Here is a 24,195-nt window from a genome sequence, read left to right on the forward strand (position 1 = left end):
GAAGATCCGGGTAGCCAGTTCAGGCAGGAATGAAGGCTGCTGGGACTTGGCCAGTGGGTTGGGGGGACAGTGGCACGACTAGGGGACAGGGCTTTCTCCTCTCCGGCGTGGGTGAGACGCTGGCTGGGCAGTGGCCAGTAGGCCCGGAGTCAGGAGGGAGGACACTGAAGCAGGGCCCAGGCCAGCAGCCACCGGGCAGTGAGCCTGCATGGGGCTGTTCCAGGACACTGACCTGCTGTCCCCGGGCACCCTGGTCAATGCGGCACATGGCGGCAGTGGCAGCGGTGGCCTGGAGAGCAGCCGGCACCTGAGCCGCAGCAACATTGATATCCCCCGAAGCAATGGTGTCGAAGACCCCAAAAGACAGTTGCCCCGAAAGAGGAGTGACTCGTCCACCTATGAGCTGGACACCATCCAGCAGCACCAGGCCTTCCTGTCCAGGTGGGTGGGGCCGGTGGGACCCAAGGGTCAGACCGTGAGGCCCATGGCCTGGTGAGGAGGGGTGACTCCAAGAGGGAGGGACACCTCAGGTTTGAGGCTGTCAACCAGGTCAGGCTGCTGGCCAACGTGAGTGTTGGGTGCCTCTGGGGTCTTGTACAAGCAAGGGCCATCTTGAGCCCAAGGGGACAGTTTGTCCAGGGGTGAAACCCAGTCAGGGGGCAAAACTGACCAGGGACAGCTGTTCCAAAGGCAGTGGCATCCCTAGGGAGGTTGGGACCAGCTGTCACCAGAGGTGGCCACATCTGCAGGACAACACAGGGGTCGAGGCTCGTTTGGGCCTGATGACCCCTGGGGGGCTTCCTTTGGGAGACTGAGGGCAAGCCAACGCTGAGAAAGGAAGGGCTGTGGTGCCGCCTTACGAGCCACCCCCCACCTCACCCCCCGTCTGCAGCCTCCACGCCAGCGTGCTGAGGAACGAGCCCAGCTCCCGCCACTCGAGCAGCTCCACCATGCTGGACGGCACAGGGGCTGCGGGGAAGTTTGACTTCGAGATCGCAGACCTCTTCCTGTTCGGGTGCCCGCTGGGGCTGGTCCTGGCCTTGAGGAAGACTGTCATCCCTGCCCTGGATGGTGAGAGCTCTGCAGGGGCAGGGCAGGGGGTGTATCAGCTGGGTTGAGGGTCTCAGTGGAGCCCTGTCACAAGGCCATGGCCACATCCCAGGCCCGTTCCTGCATCAGCCTGCCTCATTTCTGCCCTCCCCAGTATAGGCTCGCTGCTCCCCTTTGCTCCTACTCTAGCAGCTCAGTCTCCAGCCTCCAGCCCCTGGCCCCTGCTGTTTAATCTTCAAGGCACCTCTGGGAGCTGAGGTCCAGAAGTGAAAGGGCTGCCCCGCGATCAGATAGGGACGGACCCAGTCTCCGGGGCCCAAGATCTTCCCCTAAGGAAGAGATCCTCCTGGGTGCCTGGCTTCCCAGTTTCAGAAGGGCCGCAAGCACGCTGCTCCAGAGCCCCTCCTCGTGGCTGCAGGGACAGGGAAGAGTGACTTACTGGCCGAGCAGCCTGTCAGAGCAAGGATCCCTGCACTGTATGCCCCAGGGGTCAGCCAGTGTGGCCAGGGAGCCCTGACATCCTTACGGGAGAGGAGACTTGCAGGGCTCGTGTTACGTCCCCAGGTCACAGAGGGGTCAACCGAGGCTCAGAAGGGTGTAGACACTTGCCCAAGAGCAAGTAAGCGCTGGCTTATATATATGTAAGTGGACAGAGACTTAGGAACAGTGACATTATGGCAGCGTTATCTGTAATCGGGAAAACCAGAACCATTGTAACGGTTTGTCCATGGAGGGGGCTGCAGCCGTTAAAGGGTCGGGTAGGACTCGCAGTGCTAGAATGAAGAACGCCAACATTTTTATGTCAAATGGGGGGTGGAGGGGAGCTCGAAGACGATATAGCACCTGTAACTGTGTGTGTGTGTGTTTAAAAGTGAGACATCTACTCGTGGAGTAGCAGCCCCACCTCACAGCCAGGGCTGCATCCACTCCGCTCAGTTTAAGAACACACCTGGTTAATAAACGGTCAGACTCCAAATCAAGAGACATGCTTTTGGATGCTTCCGGACCCCCCACCCCTCGTGCTGCGGACCCCGGCCTCCTTAGGGCTCTGCGATCCCACCCCTGCCCTCCCCAGTTTTCCAGCTGCGGCCAGCCTGCCAGCAAGTCTATAACCTCTTCCACCCCGCGGACCCGTCGGCCTCCCGCCTGGAGCCGCTGCTGGAGCGGAGGTTCCACGCCCTGCCGCCTTTCAGCATCCCCCGCTACCAGCGCTACCCGCTGGGGGACGGCTGCTCCACGCTGCTGGGTGAGACCCGCGGGGGGCCTGGGCCCTGGGCAGGGCGCTCCTGGGGCCCCTGCCGGGTGGGAAGTCACAGCCTGCGCCGAGCTCCTCCGAAGCTGGGTCCCCGGTATACCAGGTGGCGGGGGGGATTAGCCCCACACACCCCAGCCAGGGAGGGACGACGTGGCCTCACAGGTCAGGGCCTCACCCCAGGTGCCAGGAGGCAGACTGGGACCCAGATTCCCACCCTGTTGCCCAAGACAGAGCTGGGGACCTGGAGGGACCGTGCGAGAACCCATCGTGGCAGTGGCTGGCGAGGGGGCACAGGATGGGAAGGGGCTGCAGGGTGGGTCTGAGCGGGGAACGTGTGTGAAGGCAGCCCATCGCCCGCTCCCGACCCTCCCCGAGAGGGCCCCGTCCCCCCGCCCCACCCTCGAGTGTGTCCTGTCACGTCCTGGTCTTGAAGGAGCCCCACGTGTCTGTGGGAGGAGCACGTCTGGACTGCCCACGAGAGTGTCTGTTGTTGTCCCGTCTGTTCTCTCCCGTCTGCCTCCAGTTGAGACAGTGCAGAGAAACCCCGAGCTGGTCCTAGAGGGTGGGCCCCTGGCCCCTCTCCCCCCAGGAGACGGCTTCCTGGAAACCAGTATCCCCGTTCCCGCGCTCACCTGCCAAGACGGGCCCCGCCCGAGCCCGGACTGTGCTGAGTGTGTGTAACACCCCCATTCGTGGTGGCGTCTGCTTCGCTGGCTGACTGCTGGTCCCCAGGGGCTTTCCCGTGCCCTCCTTGGCCACTTGGAGCCTGTGGGACCCTAGTGGCATCCCACAGAGACCAGACAGGACAAGTCTTAAGGATCAGGTCCCGGCCCTTCCTCCCTAGGCTCCTGGGAGCCTCGGAGCCCAGAGAGGGACCGGCTCTCCCAGGGACACCTAGCACGGGCGTCAGTCCAAGGGTTCTGTCTCCCATTTGTGAGGCTGGTGGGGGCAGCTAGGAGATGGGGTGGAACCTTGAGCCTCATCCCACCTGCTCCCCAGGAGAAACCTCTGGTCCTGGGAGGGTTTGATTCTCAGGGTCCCACTCCTTACCTTCCCTGAGGGAGTCCCCATCTGCATGTGAGTTCTCTAGCTGAGCCCCGCTCTCCCTGCTCTGCCCTGCCCTCAGCCCAGGGCCCAGATGAGCCCTCAGCACCTGCCTCTGTTCCCAGACACACACGCAGGGCTGGCTCAGTGTGGCCCATGCGGGAGACGTGCAGGGGTGTTGCCTCATCCTCAGTGCCCAGCATTGGGTGCCCCTGGGAGACCACTCGGGCCCCTGTTGTAAGTGCCCCTCAAACCCAGCTGCAGGGGGCCGCGGGTCACACCTGGCCGGGCAGAGCCCGGGAGGCTGGGAGGGCTGGACGAGATCAGGAGCTGTGTATTGGGTAAGAAGCGTGGCCAGGGGGGGCTTGAGCCTGGCCGCCTTGCCTCCCTACCTGTTGTGTCTGTGTCGGTCCGTCTGTCCGTCCCTGCCCCGGCTCCGTACCCTGTCCTGTCAGCCCCGAGCAGTCAGGCCCCAGCATGCTTGGGCCTGCCCTCACTGCCAGTCGTGCTCAGATGCCACCATTCGTCTGCAGTGGGAGGGGTCGGCCTTGCCCGCCCAGCCCAGGGCACACCGGGCCCTGCCTCCCACTGCTCAGGGCGCCGGGGGTGGGGGTGGGGGTGCTGAGCTGGAGGAGGAGTGCCTGTCTTACCCACTGGCCTCTCTGGTCCCTGTCCACCCACAGCGGACGCACTCCAGACCCACAGCACAGTCTTTCAAGAGCACGCAGCCCCCTCCTCGCCCGGCACAGCCCCCGCCACCCGAGGCTTCCGCCGAGCCAGTGAGATCAGCATTGCCAGCCAGGTGTCGGGCATGGCCGAGAGCTACACAGCATCCAGCATTGCCCAGAGTGAGTGCAGCAGCACCCAGGGCCTGCGCTCCCTGGGCCCTCCCCTCTGTCATAGCAGGGGTCTGCACCCTTCCTGCCCCCGGCCCCACCCCGAGATAGCGGGCAGTGCCTGGCAGGCAGTCACCAGGGATGCCGCTAAACGCCTACAACAATCCCAAATGTCCGTAGCGGACTCGAGGGAGGGGGGATGGCCGGGGCAGCCCAGCGGGGCCAAGTCCAGGCGGCACGAGATGGGCGGTACCATCCAGGCAGCTGGGAGGCGACGGGCCCGGGAAGAGGGGTCCTAACCCCAGAGGGCCCGGTGCTCCCGGAGGAGGATGCTGTGGCCTGTTTCTGGACAAGCAAGCAGAACCAGATAACCAGAGGGGCAGCTGAGGGGAGCTGGAGAGGCGAGATCTCGCTGCGGCCGCTCCTTTGCTGCTCCTGCCCATCTCAGAAGCTTCTCAGCAGCTGGAAGTGGAGCCCAGGTCACCCCCTCTCAGTTCGCCAGGGCCAGCCGCCCACTCTGTCCTCCTCGACTATGTGACTGCCTGCCTGCCTGCCTGCCTGCCTGCTCAGGGGCACCTGAGCTGAGGCTGGCATGGGTGTCCTTCTGTGAGGAGGGAGCCTGGCACTCTTCCCAGTGTCCTTCCTGGTGGGCCCGGCGTGGCTGACGCCTTCCTCGTTGTTCTTGCTTCTCAGAGGCCCCAGGGTCGCTCAGCCATACCCCCAGCGTCAGGCGCCTGTCTCTGCTCGCCCTGCCCCCCCCACCCCCCTCTACCCTGGGCCCCCACCCACAGGCCCAGCAGGGGAGCCCCAGCCTGGAGTGGGCCCCCCACCTCCCCGACTTGGACATCAGAGAAGGTACCGGGCGTCACATGGCCTCTCCCCACACACACTCGCCTCCTCTAACTGGGGTCACTCACCATTTCCAAGCACATCTCACCACCAGGCCCTACACTCTGTGGCCTAACCTGAGAGCTAGAGGCTTGGGCTGGGAGCACTCAGGTCTGGGGAGGACGTAGAGGGGTTGACTGGGGGGGTGATGGCCAAGGGACTGCCTGCCTATCCCACGTGGCAGGCCGCAGGCAGAACTCACAAGAGCCCTGACCCCCATCAGGCACCACTTACCAAGTGTCTGTGTGAACCTAGCAGAAAGGCATCTGATAACCCTTTTCTGGAGCTACGGGGTTTCCCAGCCCCGAATGGGGGCCAGGACTCACACCCAGGCCGTGAAGCTCAGCCTGCTGCTCACGGCAGGCCTTGCCTCGGGGTTCACCTCTGCAAAGCCTGTCACCAGCCTGAGGCCTGCAGGGCACATGTTGGGGGGAGGGGCAGGAGAGCCTGGAGAGGACAGCAGCAGGGCCCAGGGCAGGGGGTCAACAGGATCAGCGATAGGGCCAGGGATAGACCTATCTCCAGACTGGGATTGTCCCCAGCCCCCTAACTCCACACGCTCCTCCCCCACCCCCGCACCCAGGGCCTTCTGGCTGCTTGTGCACTGTCCTGGAGTCCTGCACCTTCCCTGCTCCCCTCTGTCACCCCGCCAGGGGGGAGGAGGTTCGCTGTGGCTGCACCCCTTTCCCTGGTCAGAGGAGGGTCTAGTCTTCGGGCTGAGCCAAGCCTGCGGGGCCGGGGAACCTCCTGAGGTCCAGCCCGGTCAAGGATCCCTCCTGGCAGTTGCAGCCAAGTGGTGGGGCCAGAAGCGGATCGACTACGCCCTGTACTGCCCTGACGCACTGACAGCCTTCCCCACCGTGGCCCTGCCCCACCTCTTCCACGCCAGCTACTGGGAGTCAACGGATGTAGTCTCCTTCCTGCTGAGACAGGTATCCTGGGGCCCACCGCTAGGAGCACTAGGGCCTTGCAAGTAGGACCAGATGACGCCACCGCTGACATGGCCCCATTTCATAGATTGGGGGGGGGGGGGCGTGCTCCCATCAGACCCCAGAGCAAGCAGGATGGAGGAACCCTCGCAGACACGGGGATGGGGTGGCTGTTACTGCACATTCATGAGACATGTGAATCTGGGGAGGACCAGGAGGCAGACTGTAGTGGGTTGAATAGTGCCCCCCGGGCCCCTCACAGGCTCCTGCGTTTCTGGTTCCTGAGTCTGCCCCGTGGCCTGCTTCTTCCCTCCCAGGTCATGAGGCATGACAATTCCAGCATCTTGGAGCTGGACGGCAAAGAGGTTTCCGTGTTCACCCCCTCCAAGCCGAGAGAAAAGTGGCAGCGCAAGAGGACCCACGTGAAGCTGCGGGTGAGGAGGCCTCTGGGGGTCCAGGCCCCGAGGCTGTTGTCCTGTTAAATCCTCGAAAGAAGACACCATATCACAGATGAGGAAACCAAGTCGCAGAGAAGCGTGCTGTGTTACTTAATCCTCAGTCCGTGAGGTTGGAGCTGTTGCCCCATTTATAGACAGGGATGTGCCAAGGCCGTGTAGGGCAGGTGGCTGAGCTGGACTTGAACCTGGGCCATCTTGCTTTAAGCCCGTGCCCACCCACCAGGCCCAGGAGATCCCAGCCACCCCTCCATCCCCTACCCTGACCCAGCCTCGCTCCTCCCGTCCCCAGAACGTGACCGCCAACCACCGGATCAATGACGCAGTCGCCAACGAGGACGGCCCGCAGGTTCTGACGGGCCGGTTCATGTATGGGCCCCTGGACATGGTCACCCTGACTGGGGAGAAGGTAAGGACGTGGGGAGGTTGCGGGAGCCCCTACCCTTGCCTCCCTCTGGCTGGGGAGGCCAAGGGCCCAGCCCCTTCGTGACCAGCCTGCCCGGCCCCCAGGTGGATGTGCACATCATGATGCAGCCGCCCTCGGGCGAGTGGCTGTACCTAGACACACTGGTGACCAACAGCAGCGGGCGGGTCTCCTACACCATCCCAGAGACGCACCGCCTGGGTGTGGGTGTCTACCCCATCAAGATGGTGGTCAGGTACGTGCCTCTGGGGGCCGAGCAGGCCAGGCCGGCCACCTCTGGGGCAGGAAGAAGAGGGTCTGGTGGGTTCTGATGAGCTCCCCCTCCCAGGGGAGACCACACGTTTGCCGACAGCTACATCACCGTGCTGCCCAAGGGCACGGAGTTCGTGGTCTTCAGTATCGATGGCTCCTTTGCTGCCAGCGTGTCCATCATGGGCAGCGACCCAAAAGTGCGGGCCGGGGCCGTGGACGTGGTGCGGTGAGTGACGCCCAAGGGCACGGTGGGTGGGCTCAGGGGCAGGAAGCTCCTGGAGGCCAAGTTGGGGAGGGCTCTGGGCACCAGAGCAGGGGCTCACGGAGTCAGCACCACCAGCAGCTCACCGGGTGACCTCTTAATGTTGATGTCTCAGTTCCTCACCTGAGAAGTGGGGCTCCCGACAAGACCGGTTGTACTTGCCACAGAGGGCGTCAGACCGTGTGACCTGTGTGACCGTCCTCGTGGCTGTTACTATTTCTGCTGAGCCCAGAGATGCAGTGTCCTGCGGCTGGGCAAGGAGGCAGGGTGGCCCGGGAGGGAAGACCTGGCGGCCGTGGGACACCCAGTCCTGCCCCTCGTCGCCAGGCACTGGCAGGACCTGGGCTACCTCATCATCTACGTGACTGGCCGGCCTGACATGCAGAAGCAGCGGGTGGTGGCGTGGCTGGCCCAGCACAACTTCCCCCACGGCGTGGTGTCCTTCTGTGACGGCCTGGTGCACGACCCGCTGAGGCACAAGGCCAACTTCCTGAAGCTGCTCATCTCCGAGGTGGGTCCCAGGCGGCAGGGACGGGGCGGGGGCGGGGGCGGGGGCGGGGCGGGGCTGGGTGGGAGAGCCGGGCCACGCCCACACGTCTCGCCCACAGCTGCACCTGCGCGTGCACGCGGCCTACGGCTCCACCAAGGACGTGGCGGTCTACAGCTCCATCAGCCTGTCCCCCATGCAGATCTACATCGTCGGCCGGCCCACCAAGAAGCTGCAGCAGCAGTGCCAGGTGGGTGGGCAAGTCGTGGTGGGCGGTGAGGGCAGGCGGGGGCGGGCGGCCCCGACAGCCCACCCCGTGACGGCCGTCTTCCTCACCGCCCTCCTCTGCAGTTCATCACGGACGGCTACGCGGCGCACCTCGCCCAGCTCAAGTACAACCACCGGGCGCGGCCAGCCCGCAATGCGGCCACCCGCATGGCACTGCGAAAAGGCAGCTTTGGCCTGCCTGGCCAGGGGGACTTCCTGCGCTCCCGGAACCACCTGCTCCGCACCATCTCGGCCCAGCCCAGCGGGCCCGGCCACCGGCAGGAGCGGACACAGAACCAGGCGGACGTCGAGCAGCGGGGACAACGCAGCATGAGCGTAGCGGCCGGCTGTTGGGGCCGCACCATGGCCGGCCGGCTTGAGCCAGGGGCAGCCGCGGGCCCCAAGTAGGACACCGTTAGCGAGGCCTTGTGGTCTCCGTGGTGCTAGGCCAGAGCGGCCAGCCCCGCCAGGAGGCCTGGCCTGGGCACACAATGTCGGCTGGAGACAAGCTTGTCCCAGGGCCTGGCGGAGGACATAGGCCGTGCCACACAGCCCTCCCAGCCCTGCCTCATGTCCTAGGGTCTGAGGGGTTCCAGCTTGCAGGAAAACCTGTCCCAGGATGACAGAGGGACCAGGACTCCCCACGTGGACTGGCCCGAAAGGCACTCCCAGACACTTGCCCTGCATTGACCTCCCAGCATCCTGGGCCCAGGCCCCGCCTGCCACCTCCCATCCACTAGCTCACCCTGACCCCCAGGTCCCCTCCCACTTGGTAGCAACTCCGATGGGGGACAGCCTGCTTCTTGTTAACTCTAGTTACTCAACTGTTCAACCTCACTGGTCTTGCACTGATTTTTGAGAGTGGAGATCCATTACCGTCTCCTGTGGCTACAGACTCGTGGACATGCATGAAAATCCAGCGTTTGCTGATCTGGGACCTATTGCCACACAGAAGGCTCCAGGGTGGCAAATCCTTGTGCAAGCAGGAAGAGAAAGGCCATATCTTAATTTCTGCAGCTCCGCCTGGCCCGCCAACGCTGTGGCAGCCCCGGATCCCTACCCATCTGTCCACCTGCCCCACCTGGAACCCAGTCTGGCAGCGAGGCTGGTGAGGCCCGGAGCCGGCTCCCGAGAAGCCACGCCTCGGGCTCCTGGGCCTGGCCAGGCCCGGCCTCCTCTTCCACTCCTCGCCTGCCATCAGTCAAGGCCACGTGCCTCGGCTCTCCTGCGTTTCTACACCTTTCTACTTATCCAATCTGATTTCTATGAGGTTTTTTTAAATGAGCAATCCTTGGCTGCTTCCTTTTCTTAACTCTTTCAGTACCAAGCGCAGCCCCTCCACATGAAAACACCCAGCACTGTGATGGAGTCCAGCCTGGTTCTGGGTCCCGGGGCCCTGCCCCCTGCCCACGCAGTGAGGTGTGGGGTCCCTGCCTCACCTGACCCCCATTAATTCCACTGAATTTCTACTCTGGGGTGAATGGGCACACACTTAAGTTTTTTTAATGCCAATTCCGTTTTGATGCCGAATCTAAGAAGCCACAATTTGCTTCGTTAGCTTAAGGGCGGGCAGCCACGACTTCATTCCCCACCTGTCAAGGACCACGATGTCCTGCACGCTGGGTCTGAGCATCAGCCCTCCCTCCCCAGAACCGACCACGATCTCAGCTATGGCGCTTGGCTCCGGGTGGCCCTTCGACTGCTCCTCTACCTTCTTCTACAAGGCGGGGGAGCCTGCCTGGCCAGGCTCCCACTCTGAGAAGCTGCTGCCAACCTGGATACGGCCTCAGGGCCTCATAGGCTGGGATGGGGAGGCACGCAGATTGATGTTCACATTTTCCCGTGTGTAGATATGTACAGCCAAAGGGTTGTGTAAATGTTCTGCAAAAGTGGGTCTATACAGAGTGAAAGCTATTTATTTTGTGCAGAGAAAAATTTCTGGAGGAATCGGACCTTCAGGGTTTGTTCATATTTAAGATGTAGCTTTTTGTTTTTGTTTCAGGCGTTCTGTATAAAGCAACGATTATTTTATGGACCAAGTTTTAATGTAAGTGTTGCAATGGAAGTGCAATATCTGACCCCCACTCTGCTCCCCGGCGGGAAATCGCTTGGCCCGACAATCACAGCCCCAGCGAGGGGCCCCTGTGGCCAGTGCCTCCTTCTCTGTCGGTCCCACCTCACCCCATCTTGCCTACTGCCTCGGTGACCAGCCATCTGGAGAAGCACCTGGAAGAGCCTTGGGCCCACCTGCAATACAGGCTGGGAGGCCTCCTGGCCCGGGGAGGCCATGTGGGCAGTGGGCTCGGCCTCTCCCAGGGGGCAGCTCCCCCAGGCTCCGCACTCCCCGCCTGCCTGCCCAGCCGCCAGCCATGCCAAGGACAACAGCAATAGTCCCCTGGGCCTCTCCCAGTGGCCCTTAGCCATAGATGGTGAGATGGGCAGCCCCCCCTCCCCGTTGACATCTCTCTTCTATATCCAGGTCTGCTTCCTGCCTCCCTTAAGATTCCTTTTGGCACATTCTCCTCTTAAGGAAGCACCAGTTTTTCAGAAACTAAGAGAGGGAGGGCAGAGTCCTTTAAAAATACCAAAAATGTTTACAGTGTTGGGTGCTGAGCTACAGGGCTCAGGCCTGACCAGTCGTAACCAAAGGGTGAGGCAGGCCTTGCTGACTGCCACCCCCACCCCAGGCCTGTTAGAGTAGAAGCCTTAGTCCCACTCCCAACCCCACACTGAGCCTCCGCCCACCACCCCAGATCCAACCGCCTGCCTTCTCTTTGATTTCTAAAGACGGATTCAGCAGAGACCCCACCCCCAACTTTCCCAGCTCTTTATGAGCTGCCCCTCCACCACCCCACTCCCCACGCCCCCCCACCCCACCTCGTTAGTTTTCTCGTCTCGGCCCCTCCTGTCTCTCTGTCTGGGCCATGTGTGAGCCGTGTCCTGACTCGCCCCATCCGCCCTTGCTTTCCCCGCACCTTTGGGCCTGAGTGTGCTCTGTATACAGTGTCGTTGTCTGTTACACCAATTAAAGAAGCAGGAAGGCTTCCTTCTGGGTCTCTTTACTGCACCAGCAACCACAGAGCACAGGGTGGGGAGGGGATCTGGGGTGGGGGCACGGCCTGTCCCAGAGCTAAAGCTGTGGTGGGGAGAGGATGTCCTTCCCAATCAACAGTGCCTGCTACGCTGACTGTAACACCAGTACGCTTATGCCAGCCTTCCCCTGCACCGGGCCTCCTCCCAGCCCCTTCCTGGGCATGAACTCGGTTCATCCTCACAGCAGCCCAGCCAGGTGGATGCTGAAAGCCTCTCTGCTCTACAGAGGTCACAGCTAGTAACGTGGGCCAGGATTCCCACCCCGGCGGCCCGGCCCCAGCACCAGGACTCTGCGCGGTTGTCATCTGCAGAGTAAACAGTGCAGGAAGCAGCCTCCCTCCAAATCTGAGGGGATGGGGTTTAAAAGCCACGTCTCTGGGTTTGGGATTCAGCTGAGGGTCAGGGTCAGGGTCTGGTCTAAGCAGGCTGACCGGAGGATGAGCAGAGCAAAGGTGGCTGGTCTTCACGAACGTCAGGGTACACCCCACCTTCCCCCCAAAAGTCCTATAGGCCTCCTTTGTCCTCTGGAAGTTGGGTGGCAACCTTCCCTCCCTTCAGCACAAAAAGCCGACCTAACAAAGTTTCCAACCAGGGAACGTTTAATATTTGGGAAGTGATGCTCTTGCAGGAGGAGCTGATGAGGCCAGTGACCCCGTCCTCACCCCCTGCATCTGAGAGGAGGCTGGGCCAGAGGCCAGTCCGCAGGAGGAAAGGCAAACAGCACCCATTGGGCTTCCTGCTGCCCACTCTGAAGCCAGTCTCCAGGCCACGCCACCAGCACTTAGCCAGCAGGGCCCTCAGGGCAACAGCCCTGCTCGCATCTGGAAAGCCAGGCCATCCCCTCGGGTAGCTTGCTGGAGAAGAAAGCGCATGGGAGGAGACCCATCAGAAACAGAGCTGGGCGTGGACCCCGGGCAAAGGGGTGACACAAACCTTGTTGATCTCTCGGTGTCGTTCCTTAGTTACGATTTCCTCTAAGACCTCGCCATCTCCCTTAATGAGCCTGGGGGAGGAGGGGAGAGGAGGCTGAGCCTCTTAATGCCAGAGCAACAGAACCAGACCCACCTGGCAAAGAGATGCCAGGGCGCAGGCCCCTGCCACCCTGAGCGGGTGGAACATAGATGCTTCCCACCTCTCCCTCTCTCCCACCCTTGGGATAGTGATAAAGGCAGCTGGGTAGGGTCTGCCACCAGACCGGCCAACTGGCTCTTTGAAGACATTCCTCAAGGCCCTTCCAGCCCCTGTAAGTGCTTGCCCTGGGCAACAGGGAGGAACAGCCTAAAAACTCCCAGAAATGAGTTAACTGCCCTTCTCCTGTCTTTGGCTTTTTAGCGCAGCAGCCGTCGCCCCTCCTCCTGAGAGTGCAGAGCGTGTGGGGCTGAGCTTTGCCAAGCGCTCCCACCTGGTGCGTCCTGTCTCCGGGTCCACCACCTTGCGGATGACACTCTGCCGAGCATCCCACTCCTCCTTGGTCATGGGCTTCATGGCCTGGATGCGGGACTTCTGTTCATCCGTCAGGACTGCAAGGGGAGTTGGCAGGGAGTCGGCGGCTGGGTCTCAGGGAGGGGGCCCTTCCCCTCCTGCACGCTGGGAGGCACCATACCTGGGCCATCCTCTTCCTCCTCGGCTGATCGGTGCCACTGGTCCAGCGAGGGTCCTGGCAGAGCCTCCCCCTGCTGTACCTTTGTCTTCTCCTTGCCTTTCTTCTTCAGCTTCTTCTTCCTTTTCTTCTTCTTCTTCTTCTTCCTCTTCTTGTCCTTGTGCTTCCCCCGCTTCTTCCGGCCACCACTGGAGGAAGAGGAGGAGGACGAAGAGGAAGAAGAGCTAGAAGAACTGGAAGAAGAGGAGGAGGAGCTGGATCGTGGTCTCCTCCGGGCCTTGTGCTTGCTTCTCTCTGTGATGCAGGGAGAAGGTGAGGCTGGAAGGCCAGGAGGGGAAGAGGTAAACCTTTATCCCCTGGCTCTGGCCTGTGGCAGGCTTAGGGGGACTACTGAGGGGTGAGACCCTCCAGGCCGGGCTTTCCAGCCAGAGCAGGGATCAGCACTCCCTGGAGAGGCACTTTCTGGACTTCACCCTGTCACTGTTTGACCAGGAGCAGGGCAGCCAGGCCCCTATCTCAAATCCTGCTGCTCAAAAAGCACCATTATGTGCTCCCTTCAATCCTTACACAACGGGCTGGCCCAGCCCCTAGAATCTGAAGGTCTTTCGATCTGGATACGGAGGTCCTACATTCTGCACTCCTCTCACCACTGCTCACAGCCATGCAGGGACGCCCGCCCGGGGCCTGCCCGCAGCTTCCTCCCTGAAGTTCCCACACCCCTTTCCCATTCCCTCCGGTCCTCACCCTCCGCCCCAGAGGAGATGGTGCTGGCCTTGTGGTCTTGGGATCTAGAAGCCGAGCAGCTCTTCGGGACATCCTTACTGCTCTTCTTCCTTCTCTTTTCGGACCCTCGCCCCCGGGACCGGCTTCGACTCCTCGAGCGCTTGCGAGAGCTGACGTGAGCCATAGCGCCGCGGGCTGGAGACGGGGAGACACGCTCAAACTGAGGCTCACCGAGCCGATCCCCAGACTGGGCTCCACGGGCGGCTCTTCTCGGGGCCTGGCTCTCGAGGGCCCACTACCCATCACCACCCGGGGCAGGGACTTGAGGGGGTCCGCGGCCACCGCACGATCCTCACCCACCCCGACCCCCGGGGACCTCAGGTCCTGCGCCGACTCCCGGCTCCTCTACCCCTTTAAGGGCTCGCCCCCGCCCGGCCGCTCCACGCCTGCGCACCGGCGCTCTGGCGCCCCTAGGAGGGGCCGCGGTCCCCGGCTGCCAGGTGCGTCCCGAATCCCTCCCCGCGGGCTCCTGTCCTCCACCCGCGCGGCCTCCGCCGCCTCGCAGCCTTGGGGAAGGTCCCCGCAGCTGCTCCGTTCCTTCCTCAACCGCCCATCGGGCGTGACCACCCGACCCGCGCCACGCCTTCGCGTGAGGAAGCGGCGACGAGGCGACTTCCGGCCTGGGCAGTGCTCCCAGAGGCCGTCCGGCTGGGAAGCGAGGCGCTGCCTCCTTTAGTCCCGAAGCCCCAGGTTCCGCTTCCAGGGCTGCGGGAGAAACGGTGTGGCTCGCCCACCTCCGGAAGAGGGAAGCAGGGGATCCAGGCTTCGGCCGTGCTCCCCGCTCTTCTCAGACCGCCCTTCTCCAGCCTCCCTGAAGACCCAGGGAAGGAGGCGACCCGACCGTGCGCCTCTTTCCTCCTTGAGATGCCTGCTGTCCTGTCCACCCTGGCAGGCCTGGGGACACCTTAGTCATTCCAGCGTCCCCACCTGGTAATAGAGGTCGCGAACAAATAGCCATAGGGCCGGAGAGATCATGACAGTGAGCCAGGAAGGGACCCCTGTGAGGGAATGCGCCACAAGCCTGTCCAGCGTGAGCAGCAGCGGAGGCTCTGCTCCAGCTGATTTCTCCAGGGTGGGCTGGGGCCTGGTGTTCCAGACCTTCCCACCTTCCCCGCGAGGCCGGAACTCAAGATTTCCATATGGGAACCCCTGGGTTTTCAGGTGTACAGCCCAAACCCATCACAGCTCCACTGTTCATCCAACTTGGGGGCGGCCACGTTGCAAGCTTTTCAAGAACAACAGCAAACATAGAGGGCTGTTATAAAGCACTTTATATACATTAAATCGTTTCGCTCTCACAACAGCTTTCGGAGATAGGTACTTCCCAGATAAGGAAAACTAAAGCACAAAGAGGTCAAGGGGCTTACTTGCAGCCACACAGCTGGAAGCAGCAGGATCAGAATTTGAACCCAGGCAGTCTGGCTCCAGAGCCCCTGCTCTTAACCCCTAGGTGGAAAGCGCCCGACACCAACTAGAAGTTGCTATCGATGGCTCACCCAGATCCCCTTCATAGACAGATGCACTCACCCAGGCTGTGGTGTCTCCTAACTCATACCTGTACTCTTCCCTGGAAGGTTCCCTGGGCCACTGGGAACCACCACCTCCCCACCCACCCCGCCAGCCCGGCCTTGACACACCTGTGAGCCAATAACCGATGCAGGGGGCAAACTGCTACATTCATGCTCTAGAGCACTTGGAGGGATTGGGCTGAAGCTAGGTGCCCTCTGAAACCACATCTTGGCCCAGCTCCTTCCTGTCCTGTCCTTCCCTCACGCCCTTCTCCAGAAGGTATTCCCTCAACAAACCACCTGCACAGGAATCCTCATCTCAGGCTCTGGTTCTAACACACCTGACCTAAACCAACCTGTCTGATGAAAGAATGACTCCGAGGCTTGTGTGTCCTTTTGAACCAAGAAGTGCCTGAGGGCTGCAGGGAGTTTATTCTTGCCCTGCCCAACCCAAGGTGGCAGAGCCCTGCCATGCCACCCCGACACTGGCCCCAACCAGACTCAGGTCAGTGCGCACACATCCACCGTGGTGGGCTCCTCGCGAGTGAAGCCGTCGCCGAAGCCATCGTCGTCCACCAGCTCAGGTTTCCGGCAGCACATGGGGCACAGGCGGTTGCGCACAGCAGAGGCCCGGAGCCAGACGACAAGGTTCCAGCGCTCGCCAGTGCCTAGGGGCCGGGCCCCGTGCAGCTGGCCACCCCGGTGCAGGATGCCCCGGCCCACCACGTGTTCCACCTCCAGGGGCCTGGCCAGGGCTGAAGGTGCCTGCAGACAGCGGAGCTCAGGCCTGGGCACTCCTGGCTGCCCCAGGCCCTGCCCCCCGGGTCACACACACTAACCTGGAAGAGGTCCCCGAAGTACAGGGCGCCCCCCGTGAAGGCCTTGCCAAGGGCCACGTTGAGGGTGAGTTCGGCATTATCATAGTGGCAGCCTAGCTCACGGTCCTGGCCCGGTGCATATTTGACCACAAAGGCACGGTGGCTGTCGAGCCAGCCCCCACCGCAGTCTGGGTACAGCAGGGCCATCAGTGGCTGCAGGAAGCGTTCCCGCAGCGGAGTCACCAGCGGCTCATCCAGGCCTAGCTCGTGCAGCAACACCTGGGAGGGGGATCCTGGGAGTCGGCAGGGAAACTGGTGGGGGCCTCACCCTGGGTCCCTGCGGGGAGTCTCTTCCTAAGGACAGCAGCGCTTTGCAGATATCGATGGGCTTAACTTCAAAATAACCCGACCGTGACCTCATCTTACAGACTGGGAGACCAAGACCAATGGGACCCAACAGCTCTTCTCTCGCACTGCAGCTACGGCTCCCCAGCCCCGGCTCCCTGCCGCCTCGGGCCCCCCGGAGGGAGCCTCACCTACCCCATAGTTGTTCATGGTGTTGGGTCTTCCCTTGGGCATGTCCGAGTGCTCGAAGTGCTCCAGCTCCTCCAGCAGGGCCTGGCAGAATGGCGCTGTAAAGACCGGCACCCGGTAGATACGCTTCTCCCCTGCGGAAGGAGGGACAGTCTGTTGGCTGGGAGCTTCCGTGTGGGTTTCAGTCTCCTTGCAAGCTGTGAGCCTGGGCACGTCTTTTCACTTCCCTCAGCCTCAGTTTCCTCATCTGTACAATGGGGATAACACAGGTACTCACTTCTCAGGGCTGTTGTGACCATTAATGACATAATGTGTGGGCAGCAGAGGGGCCTGTTCTCGGGTCCCCTTATTTGTCCCTGGAGCCTCTCCTCCTGCTGCCGCAGGTGTCCACAGCCTAGCCACCAGACTCAGATGTGGGTTCTGGTGAGACCCAGAGGTGGGAAGGGATTAGCCCAATGACCCCCAGCAGGCCAGTGATGGAGCCCAGCAGGGATCACAGGGCCAGCGCCAAGCTTTCTCTGCACCCCACCCCATGAGCCACCAACACTTGAACCCCAACTGAAGTGCCTCCTGGAGCCTCTGTTCCCCACACAGGAAGGCTGAGGGGGGATGCTCTTTCTTGCCGGGTCCTGGTAGGGAGAGGCCAGGCTCCGAACGGAAATGCAAACATTTCTTGGCAGATGCACCAACACCCTGGGGTGCACGGCTGGTGTGCCCCCACACTTTTGGCCAACTCACAGCCGACAGCCTTCACCCAGACAACCGTTACACCATCTCTGCTGTTGGGGAGTGGATGGGAATGAGGAGGGATGCCCCCGGGCTGGGAGGGGACGTTTCATTCACACTCCACCCTGTGCCTCACAACAGAGCACGGGCTTGATAAGGGGAGCAACACCTTGCACCTATCTCCCCAAAGTATCCCCTAGGCCTAGGAATAACCATAACCGTAAGACTGAGGAAACCTCTAGATGCTATGCACCCAGCCCTTTAGGCATGTCACCTCACTTAATCACACTTTAGCAGATGGGTATTACTATCGCTCCCGTTTCACAGATGATGAAACTGAGGCAGAGGGCTTAAGGAACTCGGAAGGGCCAGACTTCCTGCTAGGGTTAGCCCATGGGAGATCCCAGCAGGAGACTCAAAGGCCGGAGAGATGCGGCATTTCTGAGTTTGGCATGGCTTTGTGCTTCTGCTCGAGGCCACAGCTGCTTCCTGGCAGCTGCTTCCCGCCCCTCTCCCACAGCTCCAGGTCGTGGCAGGCTCAAGACACTCACTCTTGCCCACTTCTCCGGGTCTAGGGATAAGGAACTGTCTGCTCCCCACCCCCCTCACCCCCAGGGAGAGGGGGGAGGGGGGTGGTCCTGTGTCAGCTGTCCCTTCGTTAAGTTCTTCAGTCACCCCCATTCGAGTGTGCCAGCTGGCTCATACCTGACACAGGCAGGTGGGCAAGTGAGGAAGTGAATACAGATGCCCTGCTCCCGGCGGGTCCCACCAGCCCTTCTAGCTCCTGCTGGCTTAGATTCTGGAGGCAGACATGGCAGGTGGAGGGACCCCCCCCCCGCTTAGTCCTAGTCCTACCAGGTGATGGGGCCAAGGTCTCACCAGACACTGTCTCCAGCCGCTGGAGAAGGCCTTCAAGGTCTGCACCCGGCGATGTGCTGTATTCAGCTGCGGCCAAAAACTCAGGGGCCAGGGCCTCATCCTGGGGGCAAAACACACCGGCTGTGGGGCAGACGGCCTCCGGTGCCGGCTGCCTCCACATCCTTCCAGTAACCTGCCCCGACCAGGTACCTGCAGCGTGTTGTAGATGTGAGGCCGCACCGGGTGGTAGGAGCTTGCGATGAGGGCTTTCCTGGCAGCCGCCTCCTGCCCCAGCCGCTGCCGCCGTTCCACCTCCTCCTCGAGCTGGGGATGGCACAGGGCCTGGTCATCCAGATGGGGCCACCCATCACCCCCCAAGGTCATTGTACAGATGAGGAAACTGAGGCTCAGGAAGGCCAGAGCAGGACCTGGGCTGACAGCCCAGTCTCCCTACACGCCTGACTCGATCAGGGTAAACTGCAGGTGCCAAGCTGCTGGCTGAACGCAACTCCTTCTAGTAGGGGCCCATGCCGCTCAGGGTTGCACCACTCAGGGCCTGGCAGGGATGAGAGCCCCTCCCCATACCTCAGCCAGCTGGGCCCCCGAGGGAGGGGAATGGAATCCCAGCCAGTCCTCTGTTCCAGAGGCTGCAGAGGGCTCGCCTAGGAAGTTTCCCATTACTAACCCTCAGATGGAGGAGGAGGTGGAAGATGGAGCAGCCCTGGCACCAGCCAAAGGGGGTGGGTGGACAGACGAAGAGCTGGGAGCCAGAGCCGGGCGGTCCCGGGTGGGATCTCAACTCCACCTGCTGTGACACCTCGGGCCAGTAATTCCCTCTTTAAGCAAAAGTGTCTCGTCTCAGGAGGGCGTGGGGTAGACGACCTGGCATTTGCCACTTTCTCTTTTTCTGGTGTCAGGACACAGATACTGCGGTGAGTGGACACGGGAAGGACACCCCCCCCCCCCGAACTGCTGACACAGCCTAAAGAGGAAGGGCTAGGCTGGGTGTGGAGGGGGTCCGCGAGGGTGGGGAGCGTTACCTCTGCTAATAGCTGCTGGAAGTCTTGGGGGCTGACACATCCTCGGCTGCGCAGGATCTGAGAGCAGAAAGTCCAGGGAGCTCAACTGTGTGACCTTGTGAGTAAGTCACTTAACGCCTCTGAGCCTCAGTTTCCCCAGGTTAAGATGCAGACGAGAGGCTGGACCTCACAGGATCATTGTGAGGATGAAATTCGATAAGCACGCAAAACAGACACACCGAGAGCGCGCCGAGCCTGGCCCTGCCCTCAGCACTTTACCTGTATGTTCCATTCATTCATTCATTCATTCATTCATTCATTCATTCCTTACGACAACCTCACTAAAGAGACACTATTATCCCCCTTTAAGGTGAAGAAAGCGAGGCACCCAGAGATTAAGTCATTCTTGTTGTCACATCTGAACACCCGGGCAAAGCACAAGACCTGGGGGACAGAGGTCCCTCCTCCGCCACCCCTCCCCCATCACCCCGCCCCGCCCACTTCTCCGCAGAGCCACTGGGGGCCACTCACCGGGCCGTAGTCCCGGCGAAGCTGCTCCTCGCCCCGGAAGCGCACGTGGAGCCGGTAGCGCGCCACGTACAAGTTCTCCGAGCAGAAGCAGGCGCAGCGGCAGAAGCGCCTCGGGACCCCAGCCGTCGCCATGGTGAAGAGGCGAGCGTCGCCCCGCAGCGTTCCGTAGGGGCACTTCCGGCACGCCCCCGACGGGGGTGGGGACGCGGCGGTGGAACGGGAGGCAAGGGTCCGTTCTGAGTTCGCAAGTGCAGAAGAGGACGAAGACTCCGCCCCAGAAAACGGGTCTGCAATGGGGAAAGACGCTCCGGGGCCGGACTGGGGCGAGCAGCCTCGGCGGACAGAGCGTGTGGTCTTCTCGTTCCGCCTCACAGTTTTCCCATCCACGACGTGGGGATTAATCACCCCACTTTACAGATAGGCAAACTGAGCCGCACCTTCACAGGCCGGGGACAAGTCGGGACTTGGAGCCGCAAGACGTTTTGCTTCAACGCTGCCTTCCTTTTCTGCTCGGAGCTTCTGAAGAGGCGGCCAACGCCAGGAGGACAGGAGTTCTGGGGTCCGGTCTCGTTCTCTCCCAACTATCCAGTTCTGTGCGTCTGAACTCGGGTTTAGCATTCCGCCCGGGTCCCTACCCGGCACTCCTCGAGCCTCCGCCACGGTCTCCAGATTCGCTGCTGACGGCCCCGGGATGTGTTTTCTCGAAAGCGCTCCGTCCGGCGTGACTTCCGGTGGCTCCTCCTACGGATACACATGTGGGCGGGGATCGGGGTGTGGTCGGCTGGCGGCCACACCCCGCACGACCGGCTCCCAGTTGTGCTGTGCACCGCTGCTGTGTGAGATGAGTGTGTTTTTCTTTTAGAGTGTGCGCCCCTACCTCGGGGACACCCATCGTAGCTCCTACGTACTTGTCTGGGAGGCCCCCATCTTGGTCCTCGGTTCACCCCCCAAGCCCAGAGCCGCAAAGCCCCGGGAAGAAGCTTGGATGGCAGCCCTGTGACTGGGGGAGGAAGTCGTGTCCCCTGCACAGATCTCGTCCCCTGTCCTAGAGTTCCCTCCCTGGCTCAGCGTGGTGTGGGGAGGCCTGGGCCTCAAGACTCCAGCCCTTACCCCAGATACGCAGATGACCACAAATGATAACTCGTGTTGGCCGAGCCTCCACCTTACCTGCTTCCGTCCCTACGGCAAACCTTTGAGCGAGGTACTGTCTTATCATTGTTACAGATGGGGAAACTGAGGCTCAGAGAGGGGCGGTGACCTGCCCCAGGGTTCACAATGGGAGTCCTCCGAGTGGTTGGTTGCTGAAGGATTTCCGATTTTCTCTCTGTGCTTGTTGGCGTTTCTTTTCTTTTCTTTCTTTTCTCTTTTCTTTTCTCTTATCTTAAATGTTTATTTGTGAGAGAGAGTGCACGCACAAGCTGGGAAGGAGCAGAGAGAGAAAAGGACAGAGGATCTGAAGCAGGCTCCAGCTCACAAGTCGGGAGATCGTGACCTGAGCCGCCCAGGTGCCCCATCATTTATTTTCTTGATGCTTTCCTTTCCTTCAGATGTATAGTCGGGTTTACACCCACGCACTCACACTGGCAGTGACACACGTACACACTCATGCACACCCTTACATGCTAGCTTACACCCTTACATGTTAGCTTATATGCTAACACACATTCACACACCGTCACAAATACGCTGGTACCAGTGACACGCTCACACATCCACTCACCCTCACTCACACACACAAAACACCTCACATACGGTCACAGCCGCACACTCACACATCCGGCACGCTCACGCACACTCACAGACAGCACAGTCCCTGGTTCCTCTCAGCTCTGTGGCAAATCGACCCCTGATGCCTGCCAGTGGCTCCTACCAAAGCTCCTACCAAGGGAGACGGGAGAACTTCACGTCCTGTGGTAGGTATGGTGCCAGGCTGCCTTCCCCGGCCGTCTCCAGCAGCATGTTCGGGGGTCCAGGGCTCCAGCCAGCACCTTGGGGGGCTGGGAGAAGGCTTCTGCTCTCAGGGCAACAGCCTGATTGGTTTTCACACTGGCTGGCCAGGGCCCGGGGAGGGGGGGGGGGCAGGACCACCCCAAGTGTGGGAGGTTGGCCTGTGTCAGGAAGTGTGTTTTGACTGACAGATAAGGTCCCTGCCCTTCTGAAACTCAGTCAAGGTGGGAGGGGGGCGAGGAACAGGAGCAAGCAAAGAAACAAATACATGGTCAAGGTATTCTCATTCAGCCATAAGTGCAAGGAAGACAAGCTAGGTGATGGGATGGAGAGTGCCTGGAGGTGACCGCTTTACACAGGGAGGCCGGAGAACACCTCCCTGAGAGTGACATTTTCGCCGAGCGCCAACTGCTGCACCCAGATCTGGCAGGAAAGGGTTCTAGGCAGGGGGACTAAAAATGTAAATCCCCTCCCGTGGGATGAACTTGCCATGCTGGGAGAACAGCAAGGCATAGAAGAGGGCAAGTCATACGGAATGAGGCCAGGGTGGCATTCGGGCCAAATTACTGGGCGTAAGATACCACTGTCAACACTTTGGATTTTACTCTACACGCAAAGGGAAGCTGCTTAATCCTTGCAACCAACCTTATGAGGCAGAAATTATCCGCATTGTACAGAAGTGGAAAACGAAGGTCAGAGAGGTTAAATGACCCAAGGTCACTCAAGGTGACACAGTTCATAAGTTGTAGGGTCTGGAATGGAACAGGAGTCTGATCCTGCCAGGTTGTTCCTAAACGTATGGCCAGGTCTGCCTTTCCCCTCCTCAGGCATGAAATCTAGGTCACTGGGCCTCGAGGGTCCGAGGACCCAGCCCAAGCCTCCTGAAGGTCCTAGGCTTCCCCAAGGGGGAAATCCCCCTGGGGGTCTGCTTCCCCCTCAAGGATGAAGCTCCCAGGCCAGAGCTGTGTGGCCTGAGAAGGTATTTAAACTTTCATGGGTGTCTTGATTGCCCAGCAATGGTGGAAGGCCCTGCTCTCCAAGAAAGGATCTATTTCCCCAGCTCTGCATTCATTACCCCCCTAACTGCCTTCCTCTCCCAGAGGCCCAGGGCAGGCCCTGCACAGGCATCTTCCCACCAGTGCACCTGCTCAGATTCCTCCCTTTGCAACATTTTGCAAGGTGAGCATCTTTTGCTTATCGGTTTAGACTGGCCCTCCCAGTGGCCCCCCTCCTCCTCGGAAGCAGTGTCCCTGCCCCCACCCTGCCCCAGCCCGGGCTCAGTCACCAAAGGGAACAGCAAGAATATTAATAGTAAATACTGGATCAATGTGCTTTCAGCCAGCACTGATGTCTGTGTGAGGTATTGGGACGTGTATCGTACAGATGAGGCTCAGTGAAGTACAGGGGCCTGTCTAGGATCATAAGCCTAGTAAGCGGCAGAACCAGAATTTCAGCACCCATCCTTCCCTCTGATTCCAGAGTGTGTTTGTGTGTGGGGTTGTGTACATATGTATATGCACATGTATATATGCATGTTGCACATATGTATATATGTATGTGTCTGTGCACGTTCTTTTGAATTCATAGAGAGCATACTATAAAAAAAAAAAAAGGCACATCTTAAGTGTACCATTTGGTAAATTTTTACAAACTAGACCCACACAGGTAACCAGCATCCAGACCCAACGACAGAACATTCCAGCCTGCAGAAGCTCCCACCATATCCCTGCTCAGTCTGGACTAATCATCACCCTGACTCCTAAGAACAAAGATTAGTCTTGCCTGTTGCTGAATTTGATACAAATAAAATCATGTAGTATGTATTATTTTGTATAGTGCTTCTCTCACTTGGCATTTTTTTTTTAATTTTTAAAAGTTTGTTTATTTTGAGAGAGAGAGAGAGAGTACGGGCACAAGCACAGGGGAGGGAAAGAGAGAGAGAGAGAGAGAGAGAGAGAGAGAATCCCAAGCAGGCTCTGTGCTATTAGTGCCGACCCCGATGCGGGGTTCAATCCCACAAACCATGAGATCATGACCTGAGCTGAAATGGAGAGTGAGACGCTTAACCGACTGAGCCCCCCAGACGCCCCTCTCACTCAGCATTCTGTTCTTGAGATTCACGGGTGTTGTGTGTAGCTGGAGACGGTTTATGCTTTTTTGTGGCTCCTTAATATTCCACAGGGTGACCCCTCCATCCATTGAGCCATTCTGCAGTCGAGGGACATTTGTATTGTTTCCAGTTTGGAGATGTCATGAATAAAGGCGCTACGAACACTGTAAATTTTTTCATTGCAGTAAAATATACATGACATAAAATTTACCATGTTAACCATCTTTTAGTAGACTTTACTTTTTAGAGCACTTTTAGGTTCACAGCAAAACTGAGTGGAAAGTACAGAGATTTGCCATATGCCCCATGTCCCCCCCAGCCTATCCCCCAGTGTCAGCACCCCTCACCAGAGTGGTACATTTGTTACAATAGACTAAGTCACACTGACACGGTATTGTTACCCAAAGCCCATAGTTTATGTTAGGGTTCACTCTTGAAATTGTACATCTATGGCTATTGACAATGTATAACAACACGTATCTACCATCATGGTATCATACAGAATAGTTTCACCGCCCT

The 24,195-nt window shown here is 60.2% G+C and overlaps 4 protein-coding genes across 20 annotated transcripts in view; 2 read left to right on the plus strand and 2 right to left on the minus strand.

Moving 5' to 3' along the window:
- Window positions 1-11,195, plus strand: part of PITPNM2 (phosphatidylinositol transfer protein membrane associated 2) — a 145,299-nt gene extending 134,104 nt beyond the window's left edge. For 4 of the 13 annotated variants that reach the window (XM_047826726.1, XM_047826730.1, XM_047826728.1 and 1 more), the window contains 14 exons: window positions 224-441; window positions 893-1,071; window positions 2,126-2,296; window positions 2,829-2,978; window positions 4,033-4,197; window positions 4,879-5,040; window positions 5,857-6,005; window positions 6,320-6,436; window positions 6,750-6,866; window positions 6,968-7,116; window positions 7,210-7,359; window positions 7,723-7,906; window positions 8,004-8,132; window positions 8,234-11,195. In XM_047826726.1, the coding sequence (XP_047682682.1) occupies window positions 224-441; window positions 893-1,071; window positions 2,126-2,296; window positions 2,829-2,978; window positions 4,033-4,197; window positions 4,879-5,040; window positions 5,857-6,005; window positions 6,320-6,436; window positions 6,750-6,866; window positions 6,968-7,116; window positions 7,210-7,359; window positions 7,723-7,906; window positions 8,004-8,132; window positions 8,234-8,557 (2,364 nt within the window). In that variant the 3' untranslated portion in view covers window positions 8,558-11,195. Of the gene's footprint in view, window positions 1-223; window positions 442-892; window positions 1,072-2,125; window positions 2,297-2,828; window positions 2,979-4,032; window positions 4,198-4,878; window positions 5,041-5,856; window positions 6,006-6,319; window positions 6,437-6,749; window positions 6,867-6,967; window positions 7,117-7,209; window positions 7,360-7,510; window positions 7,907-8,003; window positions 8,133-8,233 lie in introns of those variants that run through there. The other 9 variants (XM_047826732.1, XM_047826737.1, XM_047826731.1 and 6 more) reach the window with 6 other exon arrangements.
- A 628-nt stretch (window positions 11,196-11,823) lies between these two features.
- Window positions 11,824-14,254, minus strand: ARL6IP4 (ADP ribosylation factor like GTPase 6 interacting protein 4). 3 transcript variants are annotated; one of them, XM_047826750.1, is made up of 6 exons: window positions 13,926-14,254; window positions 13,587-13,760; window positions 12,846-13,160; window positions 12,645-12,762; window positions 12,176-12,245; window positions 11,824-12,096 (listed from the first exon to the last, which is right to left on the minus strand). In XM_047826750.1, exons 2-6 carry the CDS (start codon window positions 13,747-13,749, stop codon window positions 12,040-12,042), a joined length of 723 nt encoding a protein of 240 aa, XP_047682706.1. In that variant the 5' UTR covers window positions 13,750-13,760; window positions 13,926-14,254; the 3' UTR covers window positions 11,824-12,039. The 3 variants fall into 3 exon arrangements, with proteins under 3 accessions (XP_047682706.1, XP_047682705.1, XP_047682707.1); XM_047826749.1 differs by having other exon boundaries at window positions 14,020-14,252; XM_047826751.1 differs by having other exon boundaries at window positions 12,846-13,136; window positions 14,020-14,250.
- A 94-nt stretch (window positions 14,255-14,348) lies between these two features.
- Window positions 14,349-19,751, minus strand: OGFOD2 (2-oxoglutarate and iron dependent oxygenase domain containing 2). Its single transcript, XM_047826748.1, has 7 exons — window positions 19,620-19,751; window positions 19,110-19,166; window positions 18,280-18,393; window positions 18,091-18,190; window positions 16,492-16,619; window positions 15,973-16,230; window positions 14,349-15,898 (listed from the first exon to the last, which is right to left on the minus strand). Exons 1-7 carry the CDS (start codon window positions 19,749-19,751, stop codon window positions 15,635-15,637), a joined length of 1,053 nt encoding a protein of 350 aa, XP_047682704.1. The 3' UTR covers window positions 14,349-15,634.
- Window positions 19,752-20,306: 555 nt separating this feature from the next.
- Window positions 20,307-24,195, plus strand: part of ABCB9 (ATP binding cassette subfamily B member 9) — a 36,894-nt gene continuing 33,005 nt past the window's right edge. For 2 of the 3 annotated variants that reach the window (XM_047826743.1, XM_047826747.1), the window contains exon 1: window positions 20,307-20,820. The gene's annotated coding sequence lies outside the window, so the exon portion shown is untranslated. The remainder of the gene's footprint in view (window positions 20,821-24,195) is intronic. The other variant, XM_047826746.1, reaches the window with a different exon arrangement.

The sequence above is a fragment of the Prionailurus viverrinus genome, chromosome D3 (assembly GCF_022837055.1).
Source record: "Prionailurus viverrinus isolate Anna chromosome D3, UM_Priviv_1.0, whole genome shotgun sequence".
Taxonomy (NCBI): Eukaryota; Metazoa; Chordata; class Mammalia; order Carnivora; family Felidae; genus Prionailurus; species Prionailurus viverrinus.